The 15,836-nt window shown below is 42.0% G+C and overlaps 2 protein-coding genes across 3 annotated transcripts in view; both read left to right on the forward strand.

Moving 5' to 3' along the window:
• LOC310864877 (lissencephaly-1 homolog A-like) overlaps window positions 1-3,242 on the forward strand; it is a 296,805-nt gene extending 293,563 nt beyond the window's left edge. For both annotated transcript variants that reach the window (XM_083773697.1, XM_083773696.1), the window contains one exon: window positions 468-3,242. In XM_083773697.1, coding sequence (XP_083629823.1) covers window positions 468-541 — 74 coding nt within the window. In that variant the 3' untranslated portion in view covers window positions 542-3,242. The remainder of the gene's footprint in view (window positions 1-467) is intronic.
• A 4,250-nt stretch (window positions 3,243-7,492) lies between these two features.
• Window positions 7,493-15,836, forward strand: part of mettl16 (methyltransferase 16, N6-methyladenosine) — a 48,308-nt gene continuing 39,964 nt past the window's right edge. The window contains exons 1-2 of the mRNA XM_083773689.1: window positions 7,493-7,611; window positions 7,873-8,013. Coding sequence (XP_083629815.1) covers window positions 7,886-8,013 — 128 coding nt within the window. The 5' untranslated portion in view covers window positions 7,493-7,611; window positions 7,873-7,885. The remainder of the gene's footprint in view (window positions 7,612-7,872; window positions 8,014-15,836) is intronic.

Consider the following 15,836-nt stretch of genomic DNA (forward strand, 5'->3'; position numbering starts at 1 on the left):
TTTCATTAATTAACGCCCTACTATTGTGTAGTGGGGCCGAGGCTGTGTTTGTTGCCCTAATGTTTGTGTGATTATCCTAAAAACAGACGATGTAATGTTATTTTGGATAGTTAGTTACAGTAAATTTGAATAAATGTGGCTGACTGTCATCTTCAGTTGAAGATGTCCCTCTTCCTTTGTGGTGATTAACCCATTCTGACCGGGCACCCATTTTGGCGTTAGCATCATGTAGTACTTTAGCTATTTAAAAATAGCAGATCTACAAGCTCATATCGCGCCACCGAGTGGCGCGATACGAGCTTGTAGGTCTGCTATTTTTGAAAAATCGAAGAGCGACTGACATTTTTAGAATCTGATCTCAGGTCAGAATGGGTTAATCAGACCAGTGTGTGTCCGGCGGAAACCTCGTATGAATCTGATCTCAGGTCAGAATGGGTTAATATTGTCTTGTTTGACTGTTTCCTTAGATTTCCACAAGGCTGCTCCTTACGTGGTGACCGGGAGCGTAGATCAAAGTGTCAAAGTGTGGGAGTGCCGCTGATTTGGACCCTGGGAAGATCATCGGACCACCATCCCGATTGTACCTGATCCCTCCTCTGGACCTCGTCTCAACCCGACCCGCCCCCCCCTCCCCACCATCCATTCCACCTCCATCAAAACCCCACCCACATCGAAACCCCGCCCATCAACCTTCTTTCATGTCCTAGCGGCTGCACTCACCCCACCCCACCCTACAATGGTTATTTATTACCCATTGTGCTCTCTGGTCCAATAACTATTGTTCCTTCTATGTAAATTATTCCTGGATGTAGATCAAGCTATTAAATGTTACACAACAAAAAAAGTATTCTTGCATGGTGAATCCAAAATTGTATACTGTAAATTTGCATAACGTTGTCTAGAAGTACCATAGGTTTAACAAGGAGGGCTGGCCGTCTGTCTGTCACGCAGCCTTACTGACCGACCGACCGACCGAAGGCAGATATTTTTGACTGGGTGTGTAATATGTTAGGGCACTAAAAAAAACATAATTTAAGAAATGACAGTGTCGTTCTTTTATGTGTAAGATTTATTTTTGTCTGTCTATTTTTTTTTTTTTTAGGATTTATTTTCTCTTTGTTTTTGTTTTGTTATCTCTTCTTCACTGTCGTAGTCTGTCGGTGCCTAGCTTGGTGAACTTTTGAGAGGAGAGACAGTCAAAGACAAAGGAAAACGTAATCCCTTAATGGAGAAATGATTGTCTTTTGGGCTTTGTTATTGGAATAATCTGTAGCTTTGTAACATCACTTCTTGAGGTGTGCATACCATTTCTCTTCATGTGGAACTAGATAATATATTAATGGCTACATATACGAATGTTTCAAACTGTTGTGTTTGGTCCTCTGGGGGGAAGAAATCAGCTTTGTACTCTTGTCATGGTGACACGTCCTATAAACGGAGCAGGAGACCACTGATAGGCTTTAGATAGATTATCCTGTTTAATAAATTCAGATTTTGCATTCAGGAATCAAAATGTTTTTCCACTGGCTGGAGTGCTAAGCAATGCTACAGGCGCCCATCTCAGCTTAGCATGTAGGCTTTAATTCACTATGGCTCCAAAAGCACGAGGTTGTCCCAACTTCCGCCCCCTAAATGTATGGCTGCCGCCGTCAGGCTTTGAGTGGAAGACTTCAGGGATTACTTAATCTCTCTCGTTAATCTCTAGCACTTGATAAGGACCTTAGGAGTGCCTCTCCATTCATGAGATATTGCACTATGATGTCACACAAGTCTGACAGACTTCCATTGGATTAAACCCTCTCTCCTTAACTGATCGGTTTCCCGGCCGAGCCTTTATTGGGCTTCTATGTCACAATGGGAACTCACTGACAGCCGGCTGCTCAGTTTCTCCCACACGACGCTCCCGTTAGGCTGCGAACACAAAGTGTGGACAAGCCTTAGCCTTTTGTTTTTCAACTACGCTAAATCGACGCATGACAAGGAGTCAAAGTGAGCCCCCTGGGGTTGTTTATGGGATGTGCAAAGGTTTATCTCATTTCTGAGGGGGGAAAGGCTTGATGTACACAAAGCAAAATTATTTCAGGTAATGATATGATATGAGATGGGTTTCTGAATGCTTTCCGGCAACTACTGTATAAGATGGCAGATGTAAAATTACTGAAATTAGCTAGTAGCTAAAACAAGCCGCACATCTCTATAATTGTCACCCAAATAGGTGAACTCTATGGCATTGGTTCCCAGTGCAGTCTGACTGTGGAACCCCAGGGGTCCTTGGGGTTCCAGTGAGGTCCCCAGCTAAATAACTGATAGTTAGGAACCAAATTGACCAGATCAGTCATGGTGTCGGTGGCCTCTAAAGCATACCAAACTTGAAATGAAGAGTTTTAGTCTGAACCACTGCTCTATGGGGTTGGAAGGATTCATGTATGCTAATGACAAACGGAACATGCTCACTCAACTGATTCATGATGGAGGTGTGTGACGCTGATGGGTAACCATTTGAACCCTAGCATCCTTATTCTGTGGGAACATTCTTATGAGCTTGTAGATTGCTTGGTCAACTACAACTGCTAGTTTACTAAGTATAGAGCAGTGGTTCTCAATGTGAAGTGCGGGCCGGGGACCCAAGGGGTGGTCCTTGAGATGGTTACAGGAGGTCCCCGACTAAATGACTGATATTTAAGAAACAAAATCGACCCTTACAGGTCTAAGTTTCAGTTATGCCGGTCTGTGATGCCACAAAACTGGGATCATTGAAATAAAATAAAAGCGTGATAGCTACTGTGTATATATACGTAGGGCAAGTGGTTCATGCAAAGAGCTTTTCAGTGTAAAACGGTTGCAGCAGCTCCCTTGCCACAGGTGCTCCATGACTTGGTTTTGGGCATGGTAATGTGCACAGGAGAATGCTTGAACCCCACACACACACCAACACAAACATTATAGTATGTTTGTTTTATGATCTTTCTTGACTGACCAATGTTCTGTAGTATGACATTTATCCGATCGGATATTAGAGAAAGCGACCATTCTGTTCCCCCTGGAGCGAGTTAAGTTTTGGTATAAACAGTACAGCCCGTGTAAACTTGCACATCCCTGCTTCCTCTGCATCTTTGCTCTTAATCCAGATGATCAAAGATGAGGAAGGAATGGACATTAATGCATAAAGCGGATACCATTTTTTGATTTAGCTCAACTCATTCCATTGAGATTCTTTGATAATAAAGAATTCCACTGCTTAACTGATGATCTTATCTAGCTTTTTTTTTGCCACATTTCCCCCCACACACACCACCCTGTTCCTGTGTGTACTGGATGTAGCCACCTGCTGCTATCAGCCTTTCTGCTAGCCTCGATACCCAGGCTTTCATTTCGTCTGCGCGAAAGATGAAAGCCTGGAAAAAGCCGTGGGCTGAACCAGTCTAAAAGTGGGAGTCAACCCTTCCGGGTGGGCGTCGCTCTAAATGATGTGACGTAGCGCTGCACTAGGGGGGAGAGGAGGGGCCGGGGGTGACGGACAGATCGATGAGATCCAATCAGGGTGCGCGCATTTCTGAGGCGCGACCCGCCCCTCTAGACCAGAAATGTCTCTGCTTAGGTCAGGCTACCTTTCTGCTAGTGTGAGGCTGCATGTTTGACATGGACCAGAGGTCCGAGTTGTCTGGTGGAGCCAATATGTTCATATTTGGAGTACAATGGAATTTAGGGATGCAACAGTTAATCCAACTGATCGCTGTAATCGATTGGTTAAAACGGTATATCGATAATCGAATTTTCTAAAATATCGATTAATAATCAATCCCTATATTGGGCATGTCATCATTATAGGTGAGAATAAATATATAATATATTACATTTCAACTATAGTGAAAGTAGCAGATCTACAAGCTCACAATTTGTCGTGTTGTAAAATAAATGTATATAACAGTGCCTTTATACAAGGTGCTTTACAATGTGCATCACATTCACACAACGACAGAGGAGGAAACCTTGGACAGCACGAACATCAGGAGCAATTAGAACCCATTCTGACCGGGCACCCATTTTGGTGTTGGCATCATGTTATGCTTTAGCTATTGAAAAATAGCAGATCTACAAGCTCATATCGCGCCACCGAGTGGCGCGATATGAGCTTGTAGGTCTGCTATTTTTTGAAAAATCGAAGAGCGACTGACATTTTTAGAATCTGATCTCAGGTCAGAATGGGTTCATCAGACCAGTGTGTGTCCGGCGGAAACCTCGTATGAATCTGATCTCAGGTCAGAATGGGTTAGGGGTTCAGTGTCTTGCTCAAGGACGTCACTTCAACACTAACCCTGGGGGAGCTCGGGATAGAACTGGGAACCTTCCAGCTCCCAAATGGCCACTCTACCTCCTGAGCCAATGCCTCCCCCGTTGTGAGTTCATAGATCTGCTGTTTTTGAGTATTCGATTAACTGGAAGGTCATCGATAGAATAATCACTATGGAAAGAATCGATAGTTGCAGCCCTAAGTAGAACCATGTTCCTCCAGTGTTGTCTTTCTCCACTGTAGAGGGTCTCATTAGTTAATGGCTAAATGCAGATTGGTCCAATTGAGTATGTTTGTGAAAGTGTCACTGTTTTCAAGTAGACAAGTTATCTGTCTACTCTACATTCTACAAGCAGTGATTCTCAACCTGTGGGCTGGGACCCACTGAGGAGGATACTACCAAGTGGGCCTTCAAATAATTGTGATAATATAACATCAATATTAAAAGAGTTATTGTAATGTACGAGTTCATAAATCGGGTTTCTTTAAAACTGTGTTTTCACTGTTATACTGATGAATAGGAAAAAATAATAACACGATCGATTGATTGTTAAAATAGACATTCTATGTACACGGCCCACCCATCTGACCACTTAACAGCCGTGATGGGTGGGCCCCTGATCAAGTGGGCCCTGATCCAGAAAAGGTTGAGAACCACCGGTCTACACTAGTACATGCATTGAGTACCGTACCAGTTGTTTATTAATGATTATCAATTGGTTGTTTAAAGATAACCAGACAGACTCCCTACCAGACACATCAGTCTGCTGTTCTGTTACTGTATGTGGGTTTTGTTTGCGATGTTTATGAAGGACGTCAGATCTGTAGTTGATTGTGCCTCCTTCCTCTGTAAAAAGAGATGGGATTGTGGCAGACTAGGATCTTCCTAGTCTCGATACCCAGGCTTTCATTTCGTCTGCGCGAAAGATGAAGGATCTTCCTAACCCCCCCCCCACACACACACACACACACACACACACACACACACATAACACACTACCCTCTTCCTTCAGGGAATACCACTTTTGTCTCCTAAAATAGTGTCCAATGCAAGGGTCTGTGTTTTTTTTTCTTCTTCCACAAGCAGCTTTCTCTACAGTCGGATACTTCTGGATGGAAAATCTGCATTGATTCTATTATTCTCAATGTTGTTCCATTGTAGTGGGATTTGACACGGTCATGCAATTGAAAAGCTGTTAAATGTTTTTTTTTTTTTTTTTTTTTTAGCTAAAGCCAAAACAAATGTTCTTAGTAAAATTTGGTTTATCTCTTTGACAATTCAGTCTCCTTGGTGTCTTAATGGTCTCGTTGCAAACTAGACAATATTATGAACAGGCTCTTGAAAATGACGCTATACTCCCCTTTGGAATAAGCTGACTAGAGAGGATTTACTTCATGAAACGCAATCAAAACCAGGCCAAAAATAAAAAATAAAAACAAATATAAGTTTTGACACTTATTGAAAATACAATGTACCCTCCTTGGTTTTTAGATCAAGGAGGGTGATTTAATCAACTGTCTGGGTGGTAATGTGTTGTGTATTTAAACTGTCATGGTGAATGAGCCTTAATTGGCTGATGGTTTTGATTCTTTTGAATAACAATGATGCCCTTTTTAAGAAGGAATATTTGCCATTCGCAGGTCCCAAGCAATCTCTGTGCTGCATAGTGCATACACAGGCTGGTGTGTGAAGGGACTGACAGACTGACTCTGTGGGTCCCTGGTTGCACCAGCCTGACATCCAGCTGTCTGCGATAACATGCCTTGTCGATGCAGGGCCTCACACTTCACAAGCTCTCCAATAGGACTTTTATTTTTTTGTTTTTTTTTGCTTCCATGGTTTCAACTCTTCACACTGCAAATTGTTAACGATATATCTGGATGTCATTATTGTTTGCGACATAATAAAAAGGAGAAAAAAAGTGCACAATTTTGTGAGCTCTATTTTGTGTGTACTACAGTGATTCTCAACCGTTTTGATGTCAAGGACCCCCAATTTCGTACTTCATACAAATTGTATTTTTTCTGGGACTATGAGGGGGGGGGGGAAATCACACCCGTGTGAACTGAGTGGTGCAGGCTGCTCAACGGCACCGCTGGCTGGCTGCAGAACAGTGCTCCTGCTCTGTGTGAATGGCCCGTTTAGGCTGCTCATCAGTGCTACTTTAGGTCACCCAGCGGTATTGCATACCCCCTAGGCACCGCTCAAAAAGCACGTCTAAGGAACCTAATTGGCCCGTGTTGAGGCACTGGGAGAGACCCCGGGGCAGACCAAGGCGCAGGTGGAGGAAACACAAAGACTCACTGGCCTTGGAATGTCTCGGGATCCCCCAGGAGGAAGTCACTAATGTTGCTCTGGAGAGGGAAGTCTGGAACACTCTGTTGGAGCTGTTGCCCCCGCGACCCAACTACGGATAAGCGGTTGAAGATGGATGGATCATGGATGGATGGATGGGGGAGGGAAGCTGAGCGGTGAGGGGAGGGTGATAATGGTCGCTGCACGTGTAAGACGTGTTGGGCGGACCCGGGAGGAGTAGGATAATATGTACTCCTTTAATTAACCGAAATAAAATCTATCTCACTGGCAGGTGAGGCTGTAGTTGATGCAACAGCAGTGATGACAACACAATGAACACATTCCATCTTACTGTCTAATGCTAACAGTGAACTCTGATGAAAATAGCCATTCTTCTACATTCTGTACTTGTATTTGCTTACTCCCTGTAGAGAGCTTTTAAGCAATGGCCGTATGCAGCAGAGTAATATAGCATGAACATGACAGTGATTATCCATTTGAATTAGTTTCAGGCTCAAATTAAACCATGGCAATAGCTAGTGTAATAAACAATTATTACATATTCACAAGTGTGTGTGCGGGGGGATATATATATATATCTCTATATCTATATATATATACTACGAGAGACATCTCAGTGCCAGCAAGGTCAGCCTTGCTGCATTAGTCATTATCATGTCACGTTTCTCAAGTTCAAGTACACAAACTAAGATGTACTGTGCATGGACTAAATGGACTAATTGTAACAATGATTATGATACGAATGATAACTTGTCTATAATTAGTTTGGTTGCCATAGGCAACCAATAGCATGACGCGGCCGAATGCGTCGCATCATCTCGTCGTTTTCGGCGCAACGGGGTGACGTCACGATAAATCCGGAAGTGTACGTTCAAACAACGTGAACGCCTGAACGTGACACACACTACACTATATCGACTCAACAGCATTTATTGTTATAATAATAATAATAAATACATTTATATTTACCGCTTCAGTCACCACAAGAATATATGCCGTAAAGGTAGGCAGACACCAGGAGAACGTTGTATTAATGCATGGCGTAAATGTAAACAAACGAACATAAACAATGGTAGTTCTTGAGCTTAGTCCAGTTACCCTGGGTAAACATGGTAACTTTGCTTTGCTTAGCTCATTCGATGTGATTATCATTTCAACATGGTCTTGGTCAGTGTTTTTGGTCCCTTATTAATATTCTCCGAGTGTCATTGATTAGCACAGAGACACATGTTAAGTAAGGTTGTTTTACTGTTCTTATTTGCAGTGAAGTTGGTCAAATGGCTCTGAATAAGTCCATGCATCCTCGGAACCGTTACAAAGACAAACCTCCAGACTTCGCATATTTGGCTTCCAAGTATCCAGACTTCCAACAACATGTACAGACCAGTCTCACTGGACGAGCCATGTAAGTGTTTATGTATTTGTTTGTTGATTGTTTGAACAGGCATGGCATGGTCAATTTGCCACAAACTGCCAAAAGTTCGGAAACTTAACGTTGTTCCATTATTTCTCTTGTATTTTATATCATTTTAATCGTTGATTTAATGATTAGTCACCGTTACAACGAGGTGTAGGTTTATATCTTGTAAGGATCGGGCGTTTGTGGGGAGAGCAACACAGCTACGTGTGGGCAGCGCCTCCAAAATAATTGCCAAAATGCCAAGCCAAGAAGTGGTGAGGTTGGTATTCAGTAATCAGGATAATCAGGGCCATGGCCCTGCATGCTCGGGGTCGCGGACTCAATTCTCCACAATCTAGGTTATGATGTTGATTTGGGTATATTTGTAAGACGATTAACCTACAAGTGAGTCATGCTTTGAGTTGCTTAATCAGTGCAGTGGATTGGATGATTGCACTCGCACACAGTAGCCTAATAAAGGTGAGCGAGCGCCCCTCATCATGTTGTAAGATGATAAGAGCGCTGCACTCACAAACATTGAGACAAAACAAACATTAAATTCTCTTTATTTTCAATGGTGTTTTTAAAGCAAACATTAAACCTGTATATAGGAAATCACACCCGTGTGAAGTGAGGGGCGCTCTTATGGTCATGACGATGTAAATTTGTTCGTCCACATATGACGTACATTCTCCATTCATTGTCAATGGGAATTTAATGTTTGTGTAAGACATAAATACAGATTTGCTCCTCCACATATGTAAATTCTCCATTCATTGTCAATGGGAATTTGATGTTTGTGTAACACGAAATCTACACTAATAGCTGGATATAGGAGGGGCTAGCACCCCTCAAAAACAACACATATTGGCCATTTGTACACTTTATTCATTTTACACACTGTTAACCCATTCTGAACGGGAACCCATTTTGGTGTTAGCATCATGTTATGCTTTAGCTATTGAAAAATAGAAGATCTACAAGCTCATAGCGCGCCACCAAGTGGCGCGCTACGAGCTTGTAGGTCTGCTATTTAAAAAAAAAACGCTATAGCTCCGAGATGAGGTTCCATGGAAAGCTATCCCTGCGCAGGTCAAAACCCTGTCCACAAACGGTGGATTAAACCCTTTTTGCAGTATTGATTCCAAAATGTAAAGTTATGAGAAGGAAGATACAGTTGATAAACTTAGGATAGGAATGTAAACATTTTAGATAGGGGTGAACTGCTTTCAAAGCAGTTGTCAGCCAGTACCATGTTTTTCCAATGCAATCTTACGGAAGCAGTGCTGCGAATGCGGACAGGGTTGACTGGACTTTTTTATTTGGTTGTTTCACCCTAAAAAATAGCAGATCTACAAGCTCACAGCGCCTCACTTTGTGAAATATAATGGATATTTTTCTATAACTTTTTTTAACCCAAATCTTCTCTACTGGAGGCCCTGGCACAAAACACACATTTAGAATTAATTCAATTATAAATAAATATGCAGATTGCAGATAACTGCACAGTGCACACATGGTGTCACTAGCAGGTGTGAACATCCGCATGTATGTATGTGCCAATGAACATCTTTCTGTGTGGATTTATCCTTTGTGTGTGTGTGTGTGTGTGTGTGTGTGTGTGTGTGTGTGTGTGTGTGTGTGTGTGTGTGTGTGTGTGTGTGTGTGTGTGTGTGTGTGTGTGTGTGTGTGTGTGTGTGTGTGTGTGTGTGTGTGTGTGTGTGTGTGTGTGTGTGTGTGTGTGTGTGGCAGGTGTTGATTAAATGTCTCATTATGCAGTGTGTGCTTGATATGTGGACAGTCTAACACACAGGTTTTAAAAGTGGGGATATGGAAATTGGAAAGTATTTTTTTTAAAGATAGCAACAATAGCCGTTCTATGTACAGGCAAATTAACATGCATATATGCAAGTATCCAATTAGTGATTTAGCCAATTCCCCTGTATTGTTGACTTGCTGTGTAATTTTGTAGACGGTGGATGAATTTGCATTGCAATGACACAGGATGGAATCATCCAGCATACATCACAGGGGTAACCAGGTCACACCTGCTCACTGTTCTGCCGTCCAGCACTGCTATACATTGTTGGAGGTGTGCTGTGATTGAACAATAGACTGTAAAAAATATGGACAAAGCGTTCCCCGGGTCTAACATGAACGTAAAATGAAGCCTGAAATCCCTTGCATTCTAATGCACTGTAAGTCACCATCTTTCTAGATCCGTTTTGGACCAGCTGGCCATTGGCTGGCTCCCTTTTGGACCAGCTGGCCATTGGCTGGCCCAGACAACGAGGCGGGACTTCCCCCCTTCTTCTCCGTTGGTTTTTATTTTGACTCGAGTGGGAGGGGAATCCCGATCATAGACTGTAACGGTAGCCACGCCCCTCAGAACATGCGCGACTTTATGGTCATTTTTTTAAATAAATGGGACCATAATTTTCCAAAAAGAATATTATGACATTAGAAATGAGACTTTAAACTAGTGACTGGAAGCAGAAAGTATTCATGACCATGTTTATTAAGGTAATACAGTCTAGGTGAAGTTGGGCCAAAATACATGGGCCTCTATGGAGCTATGGGGCTTTTTGGGTCCAGTCCAGCGCCACAACAGGCCATTATATGAACTACCGATTTCAAATGAGGCTTCACGAAATATCTGGCTGACTGCCCCCCTGGATTGAACACTGTTCACAGTCACACCATCATACTGATAAAAAAGACCCAGACCATTTTCCTTTGACTTCAGTGGAGCTCTAGAATGAGCTGATGCTAACTTTGCAGCAGCTATCAGCTTTGATTAGCCATCACTCACAAAGGTTTTGACATGCTTTCCTTAACTTAAAGGTATATTCAGTGATTTCACTTAATTCAAATATCACTTATTTTTTTGTTTTGTTGTGATAATCCTCTCTACTATAGAGTGTGCTGACCATATAAGGAGTTCCTCCCTGTCCCCAGTTAACCCCTGGGGGTCAAAAAACCTTAGGTTTCCTTTTTGGCTCTATCCTGATTGGATGAAAGGCTTAGGTCCCAGCCAAAAACACGTCGTGATGTCATGCAAGACAGTGTGGATTGTGAGTAAATTGTGAGAACATCGTCAGTGAGAAAGGAGGGCATTAGCAAAGGTGTTTTTTATGTAAATGCTATTCAGATTATTTTTTGTGTGTCGAAAAGGGATACTTGTTTTAGCAGGGCTAAACAGTGAAATGAACCTTCCTCACCTATAGGCTAGGAGTCAGCTGTCCATATCCAGACATCAGTCATATCAAAACTGACTACTGTAACTCTCTCCTTCTGGCCCCATGGCATGTGATCCTCCAAATGATCCAAAATGTGGCACGATCACGCTTCGTCTTCAACTAGCCAAAAGTTTCACATCTCCCCCCTTCTCCGCTAACTCCATTGGCTCTCGGTTACTGCCCCCACAGAGTACAAAACACTGTTGGCCAACTTGGCCTACAAAGCAACCAAGGGTATGGCCCCCCCATATCATCTAAGCCTGATCCAACCCTACAACCCCTCCCGCTCACTCAGGTCAGCTAACACAGCGAGGCTGTCACAACTTTTGCTAAAACATCTGGGACAGCTCCACATGTCTCAGACTCTTCTCCCTTCTGGCTCTCGAACTATTTAATGAACTTTACTCCCCATTGCAGTTAGAACTGCAGACTCACTCCCAATGAATCTTCCGCCGTAGTCTTTAAACTCACCTCTTTAAACTCACCTCTTTAATTATATATATATAATTATATATATATATATATATATATTTGTAATGTATTCTACTGTTGGACTGATGATAGGTTGTTGGTCTTGGTTTACCTATTTCTATGCATTTCATGTAGAAAACAATATCTTCACCTATATGGTGCATTGGTGCTACATGGCTCACCTATATGGTGCATTGGTGCTACATGGCTCTTGCTTGAGACTCAGATATTGGCTTGTTGCAACATTAACAGAGCTACCAACCTGCACACATTTTGTGTACCAACCACGCAATTCTAGGTGTCTATACGCCTAGAATTGCGTGGTTGGTACACAAAATGTGTGCAGGTTGGTAGCTCTGCATTAATATTTACAAGAAAAAGACAACAGACAACAACTGGTTGTCCATTTCCTGTTCCAGTTGATTTCCACAATTCACATAGATTTGTTGGATTGGCTGAAGGTATAGAGGGGACATGTGGACGGTGACCTTTAACCCATTCTGACCTGAGATCAGATTCATACCAGGTTTCCCCTGGACACACACTGGTCTGATTAACCCATTCTGACCCGAGATCAGATTCTAAAAATGTCAGTCGTTCTTCGATTTTTCAAAAAATAGCAGACCTACAAGCTCGTATCGCGCCACTCGGTGGCGCGATATGAGCTTGTAGATCTGCTATTTTTCAATAGCTAAAGCATAACATGATGCCGACACCAAAATGGGTGCCCGTTCAGAATGGGTTAAGCTGAGTTAAGGACAGATTCCTTGTACAATCCTTATGCTGTCCTCTTGCCATCCGACATAGCCAATGCTCTTTGTATTTGGCCTGGGAAGGGGGGCATGCTGTGTACGTTATAAATGATGTGATGTACTTCAGGCTCACAGGAGAATCTGAGATACAGGGATGGGCTTACAAAGAGAGACGGACCCTTGCCTTCCATTTCAGCTGTCTGGGTTTGGAGCCTATTAAAAATGCAACGGCCTGGGCTGACATTTCATTTGGTAGTCATATTTTCTGAGGGAAGAAGTGGGGGATGGTAATTTGTGGAAGGATTATCACTTTCTTTGAATTAAAGAAACATTCTCTTTTCACTTTATCTTTCAAAATAGACTCCATGACATTATGCATTATTTAGCATGTTAAAATATGGAGAGAGAAAAAGGAGAGGGGGGGGGGTGGATATGTACATCAAACAATAATGGTTATTTTGTATTAACTCAATAAATATGTATATGTACATCAAACAATAATGGTTATTTTTTATTAACTCAATTGATCACATCAACAGCCCAACTTAACTCATCAAAAGAGGTGGTTGCCCAGCTCTGTTCTCCACCATCATGTATTCATTTATAAAGCATTGCATGGTGAATGAGTCTTGTTCCTAGCCTGGTTAATAAACCAGACTAATATCGCACGGACCGCGGGATATTAGTCTGGGGAGGCTCAGCTTGGATTTCATTTCCAGGGGGGCGGATGGAAACATTTTCTCTTTGACGCAATTGGTCAGAGCTACTGTCAGTCAAAGGTCTCAAGCATTGAAAGTCACTGTACCAAAGCCCGCCCATATTGCATACCGTGTCCCGATTGGCCGCCCCATTTCTCTGGTGTAGGAAATGGGCGTACAATTGAGCCTCTCCAGACTGTAATCCGCCGGCAGGCAAATTTCTTTTTGCCAACGGCTGATTCGGTCTGGTTTATTAACCAGGCTATCTTGTTCCAACTGTGCACTGATAGGCAGAGCCTTTACCACAGCTGGAAACCATTGAGACCATTTAAAGATGGAGTCATGGCGTGATTTATTTTCCCCACATGGAAGAATTGGGACTACTAAAGTAATGTTAACTCTATAGACACATACAAAACAGAAAAAGTACAGTATACTTCTAATAAACTAATAATACAATATTGGAATAACCAATCTAGAAGCTCCAAACATGTCGCATCGCAATGCATTTTGAGCTTGTAGATCTGCTATTTCCACTATTATTATTATTATTAATTTTTATAGTTTTTCCCCAAAATATATGAACTGTATATGAATATGTATATGGAATATCAATATATATTTTTTTAACATGGAAATGATCATGGCAAAAAACTATGACTATGCAAAAAACTATTGTGATTTACGCAAATAATTGAGATTAGGCAATTATGTAATAATTGTGACAGGTCTACTTATAGGCTTGGTTCTTCTGTCTATCTAAAATGTAATTTAGATATAGCATCTTAGCATGTTATTTAGACGGATAGCTAGATTCATTGTTTACCTGGTATCCTATAGTTTCAATGTACAGATTATTATTTTGATAGTATATTGTTTAGAGTTAGACTAATGCTAGGTTCTCGGTTCACCAGTGATGATGATCCTACTTTACTGACCGGCACGGCACTGTCAATTTAGGCATTTAGGCATTTAGCAGACGCTCTTAATCCAGAGAGATTTACAATAAGCATTTATCATAAAACATGCGTAAGCTAAGAAAGTAACAGTGGAATATCTATATTATGAGACTATACATATAAACTATATATATATACTACTATGCTATACATATGTACTATGGCGTGCTATGACTATATACAATGCAATTATAGTGCCGTCTACAGAACATGCTATAAGTCTGTATCAGATGCTATCTAAGTCTACAGAAATGCTATCTAAGGGGGTAGGGTAAGTGCTATGGGCTGTCTGTCTGCAATATTGTAAGTCACTCTGTATAAGAGTGATTGTGAATTCTAGTCACATGAATCCAGCGTGATTGTGTTTGTGATTAGTTTAACATTAAATAAATGCCATTCAGGTATGTTGAAAGTGAAGCTTTTAGCATTGATCCCTGTTCATTGATCCACTCGTCTATGGCTCAGCGAGGATGTCTAGCAGCATGATGACACATGACACCTTGTCACAGAGGCATGCATTAATCATTGAAGAAAGTGTGTCAGACTCTCGTCAGCACATAGAAAGGAGCGCTAACGCACTTGGACTAATTAGACATATCTTAACCGTATACATTAACCACTTTCCACCTGCCGGCCCTATTTTGGGCACGTCATTATAGGCGATAAAGTAAAGTAAAGTAAATAAATAGCAGATCTACGTGTTCACATGTAGGGTCACATTATTTGTGACACATTGTATGATATGGCTCTGCAGCTATTTTCGCTGTGCTGTATAAAATATGGCTCAATGCCATTGTCATTCAGGTTGGTAAATTACCAGTTTTAGAATTGTGTGCTTTGCATGGAATCGGCTCCTTTTCATACGTTGTGTTGTACTTTATAGGTAGTGCTTTGCTTTCATCACTTCTCTAAGAAGTCAGGGTGTATTTGACTTTGTATGAGGAGGACAGAACCAACACAGGAGGGTCCAGAACGTTGCTGCTAATCAATATGTACATATAATGTACTTGATCAGCACAATAACCCATTCTGACCGGGCACCCATTTTGGTGTCAGCATCATGTTATGCTTTAGCTATTTAAAAATAGCAGATCTACAAGCTCATATCGCGCCACCGAGTGGCGCGATACGAGCTTGTAGGTCTGCTATTTTTGAAAAATCGAAGAGCGACTGACATTTTTAGAATCTGATCTCAGGTCAGAATGGGTTCATCAGACCAGTGTGTGTCCGGCGGAAACCTCGTATGAATCTGATCTCAGGTCAGAATGGGATAAGGGTGTTGTGCTGATGAAGTGTCATGTGGCCACAGGTCTCCCCTCTCCTGTCTGCTCAGCATAAACGTCCCTCAGGCCCCAGGTAGTTTTGCTAGTCAGTCAGAACCTGCATATATACTGTAATACTAGGGATGCACCTCCAATTCATCGTCCGCAAGTTGGTATCAGCTGATGCTTGCCTTGTTGACCCCCATCGGCGAATCGGCAAATAAGATGACATTCACAGATGCTAGTAGTGGCTGATGTTTAGATGTGTATATCTGAACTTAAGTCACATGATTGACATTCTGGCCAATATCTGACCTGACCAGTATATACTGTACTAGCTCAGCACACCACACAGAATGTTTAACCACTTCCAGTTCCAACCTGGTGTCCCTATTTTGGGAATGGGAATTCAAAGATGTTGACACAAATGGCGGAAATAGCAAATCCA

The sequence above is a fragment of the Protomyctophum parallelum genome (genome assembly GCF_964188405.1).
Source record: "Protomyctophum parallelum genome assembly, chromosome: 9".
NCBI classification, from domain to species: Eukaryota; Metazoa; Chordata; class Actinopteri; order Myctophiformes; family Myctophidae; genus Protomyctophum; species Protomyctophum parallelum.